Raw genomic sequence first — 4,650 nt, forward strand, 5'->3', positions numbered from 1 at the left:
AATATCTATATAATTCTTATTGCACTTATTGATGTCATCATTGTCAACCTACTTAATAAAATTCATTTCTTTAATCGTACATTCATTGTTTGATAAAATGGAGATAGTCCAGCTCTCTCTCATTATAAAATGGCCAGATACATGCAAGGGACAAAACACTAGGAACAAAACAGGAGGATCAAGGATATGGAAGCCGAGCCAAAAGAATCATTAAACTTTAAGGGCTGGCATCTTTCTCTAAAAAAATTCTCCTTCCTAGTCGAATCGTTACACCTATTTATATGCCACCAATTCCCAAATGTCTCACAAACAAAATCTGATTTGTACTGCTCTGTCTGAGAGGGAAGAAAATGGCGAGCTCCAAACTATGGGAGGGCTGTGTAGAATCAAAGATCATGGCTCCCCTGGAGGACGTGTGGAAGATCGTAAGTGATTTTTACGCGCAACACAAGTTTTTTCCCGATATAAAATCGTCTGAAAAAGTGAAAGGAAAGCCGGAAAATGGTGTGGGTGCCGTGCGGCGCTGTATTACATCCATGCCGTCCATGCCAAATGATTTTTTTCTGGTAGAAGAGCTGATCGCTCAGGATGATGCAAAACATTCTGTTACCATTCGCACTACAGACACCGACTTGCCTGGCTATGCTGGGTACCAGGCGACCTTTGATTTATTTGAAACAGGGGAGCATGGCAACTGTTTGTTCAAATGGTCGTACCAGATGGAGCCCATTGAAGGGCGTTCCAAAGAGGAGACTGAGGGCCTTATGAGCTATACTCTTCCTGGCGTTGTCAAGAATCTGGAACAGCTCGCTTCTTCACACTAATGCCTTCAATCTTTGCTTGGGTTTGGGTTTGGGTGGTGTTGTTTGTGACGTGTTATGTTTCTTTTATGGAGGTTTCTTTATCTTTTAAGTCGTTGTGAGTTCGTCAAAGTCAGCTCTCAACATCATTTCTTATCTAATGAAGTTGGAGTCTTGTATTAGACTTGGTCTTTGGTTCTGTTTATAATCATTTGACTTTATAAAAAATGGGTTGTGGACTCGTTCATAACTTTTCAACCTTATCAGCATAGACAGATGACTCGTTCACAATTCTTCAATTTCACTAGCAGAGAAAGGGTCTTTTGATGTTTTCCAAAGTTCATACATGTGTGTATTTCGGGTGTTTGCTTGTTTAAGTGTTGTTTTCCTATATAGACTCTAGTCATTTGTACTTTTAGGGTGTGAGTAGTAATGGGTCATCGTCGTCTTCTTTTGGAGATGGATTATGTACCTTGTGTGAGTATTATGTCTTCTAAATAAAGATGAAAGATTAAGAGAAATTGTGAAAGCATCACTTTCAAGCATCATCTTTTATGATGTGGTAGGCTTGTTCACAATGATTCACTTTTCCCAATAGACAGATGATGGGTTTGTTTAGAATGATTCAACTTTACATTATTTTTTCATATTTTTAAATATCATTAAGAAACAAATTTTATTTCTGATGTGTTTAATTCTATTATTTGGCATAAATTAAATCCTTTCATATTTATAAATATTAAGATTTCTTCTTTGAAAGAAATATAAAATTTATATAATAATAAGAAGATAATTTGAAAATAAAGATGCATACTAATAATACAGTAAAAATGTAATTGGAAACATCATATTTTTCTTATTAAAAATTGATATATTTCTATTTGTCCTTTTTTTTTTTTGTATTTAGATTTTTCTATATTCATTAAAAGAGAATATATTTTAAAAGTAGAATGAGATATATCAAAATAGCTTACTTTATTTTCCAATGAAATTATTAGAATATTATATTTTCATATATATTAATATAAATATAATAACATAATATTTCTCTTATATCTATAAATTATTTGTAAGATGTTTCCAATTTATTAAAATGTTTGTAAAATACAACTATATGAATAGTTTTTTTTTCATTTTTTTAATAATTATTAAAATTATTATTTTTAAAATATTTTTTTTAAAAAAATATAGAAGAGTTATTATTTACTATTTTTTTATCAGTAAATTATTATTTACTATTATTAATAATCTCTTATGAGTTAAATTTGAAAAGTGAATCATGTATATACACACACTAAATTTATTTTACAATTTAAAGTCATGAGTGTTAGGTGAATGGAAAGTAATACAAATTCAATAATAAGGTCTGATCAAATTAGAGTTAATATTAAAGATATAAATATAACCATGAAGAACTAAGTTAAAATGTATGACATTTAGAAAAACAATACTCTCTTTTAAATACTAATTAGAAAATTAATCAAATTTTGAAACTAAATAATAATGTTAAAGAATTGTTTCAACTTATCCCTTATTTATATGATAAGAACCATATTTAGTAAAAAGCTAACAATGTGAAATAAATAATAAGATTCATGTGATGGATAAAGAAGTGTATGATTTAGTTAAATTTTTTTTAAGAAAAATTGAGATATATAAGTATCTTTCTAACATTTTAATCACAAATAACACTAAATTTTTGTCATACTTTAAAATAGATCTAAATAATAATAGGTAAAGTTTGAATAGGAAAAATGGGGTAATTATTATTTATTTGACATTAAATTTTATTTTTTTCTTATTAGAAATAAGAGTTTCAAACAATACAAAGCAACCAAAGTACCACCACGAAAGTCAACAAGGAGGCCAAGCCTCACGAAGGAAGAATAGAATCAGTTGTACAACATAACAAAAAGAGAAGAAGAAGGACAATCTAACTAAGAACATCATACTAATTGATCATCCAAGAAGTCCAACCTAAGGGACCCTCCATCCAAACGACGCTTTTACAATCATGAATCTACATCAGCCTAAATAAATCTTCTTTTGTAGCATTCACTTTCATATTGATTTATCTGTTCAGCCTAATGCAAGCTTTCTCAAAAGCTTGTAGATCACCCAAGGTTCTACGCCATTGGTATTCATGCTTCACCTCGTAGTGGAAAAAAGCAGCATGCCCATCATGAAGGAACCTTCTCATCTTGTCCCGCTCGATCAACATTAAATTTTGAAAAAGAGATCTTTGGATATAAACGTGAACTAAATGTTATAAATACTAACATATAGCATCATTTTTTCTTAAATGTGGACATTAACTATACTAGGGTTGATGTATGAACATTTGTGCAATTTTATTAATAATATCCAATTTTATTAAAATATTTATATATGAGTATAAGATGGGGCTAAAAATTCATACAATTTTATTATGATTATGAAATAAATTTGTTATTTTTTGACTTAGTGTGTCTATTTGTTTCATCAAAACCTCTTTATTAATTATGTCCAATGTCTTCCTGACAATCCTATATCATTCCTATCGGGTTATCATTGCAGGTACAAAAATGAGCAATGGTTAGTTTATTTTCATTTGGATCATATATCAAATGTTACTCATTATATAATTTTTTTATTTGTTTACAAGTTTTAATAGATAATTCATTCTAGAGAGAGTGAAAAACATATTTATTTTTCAAATAATTTATATATTTTTATGAATGTTTGAATATTTACTTACTTTCTTATTTGCTAATAATGTTTACATAGTTTATAACGATACCCCTGCACATTATAATAAAGATAAGATATAACTAAATAATTAACATAGCTATGAGAATTTTGTTTTAGTTTTATACTACTTTGATGCTAAAATACATTTAAAAATCCATGAAAAAATATAAGAATCTTAAATCATACAATCAAAGTTAGACCAATAATTGAGAACTCATATTTTGAAAAAGGAGGTCATTAATTCAAATTCAACAAAATATAGATATATATATTCACTGACTAACACCAATAGTCCTTGGTCTGTTAGTGAAACAAAATAGTTCTTTAAGAAACTTAAAGAAAGATCGATCAATTGAATAGTTTTTTAAGAAACTTATAGCAAAATTCTAACATCATTGAATTGAATAAGACAAATTGAACTACAAATTTGAAAAGAATTATTAAAGCCTAAAACTCTTCGGTCACTATTGGTTCCAGAATTATTCTTCCTTTTTGTGTCCCCACGAAAATGATTCGATTATTTTTATAGCACATTTGTACTCTTCTTTCCTCTTGAAAAGACTAGGCAAGGTGTACAATGAAACTTTGAAGTACTCAATCTATATTTTATATTTAAAAAGCTTTCAACATAGGTAACAATACATTTTTATAGTTCTTGTTTTAGGCAAGACACTATAGCATTGATTATTCTGGTGTAGGCTCTAGCTATTAATATACATTTATATTATTGGTCCCCGCCATCAAGCAGAGACTAATGTTTTTGCTTCAACTAAAAACAATTAATTTGCTTGGATAAGCATGCTAACAAATATATTAAGGTCTTATTCTATAGTTTGCATGATGTTTATTTTGTAAAGCTAATTTTTACAAATTTCTTTATTTTTCTGATTGGTCGGTTCCAATTTTCCTAAGATTTTTAACTTTTTCTATTAATTTTAATAAAGAAAACATCTCAACCAATGAACAATGAGTAGCAAAATATTTTTCCAAATGTTTAATCTTCATTTGAAAGAATATATGAACACATGGTATTCTCTCGAATACATATATTCTAAAATAAAATAATGTGATGCCCTCTTTGCTGGAATATTTAGGTTTTTATTTGAAGATGTGATGTATT

At 28.7% G+C, this 4,650-nt stretch overlaps 1 protein-coding gene across 1 annotated transcript; it reads left to right on the forward strand.

Moving 5' to 3' along the window:
• The first annotated feature begins 350 nt into the window (after window positions 1-350).
• On the forward strand, window positions 351-824 carry LOC149551367 (uncharacterized). The gene has a single exon (XM_089790085.1). It carries the CDS (start codon window positions 351-353, stop codon window positions 822-824), a length of 474 nt encoding a protein of 157 aa, XP_089646211.1.
• The last annotated feature ends 3,826 nt before the right edge of the window (window positions 825-4,650 follow it).

Source organism: Cupressus sempervirens, chromosome 6, assembly GCF_028749045.1.
Source record: "Cupressus sempervirens isolate cs-2001-9-10 chromosome 6, ASM2874904v1, whole genome shotgun sequence".
Taxonomy (NCBI): Eukaryota; Viridiplantae; Streptophyta; class Pinopsida; order Cupressales; family Cupressaceae; genus Cupressus; species Cupressus sempervirens.

Excerpts from the sequence above, each read along its gene's own strand:
- LOC149551367 (XM_089790085.1), top strand. The coding sequence starts at position 351 with ATGGCGAGCTCCAAACTATGGGAGGGCTGTGTAGAATCAAAGATCATG.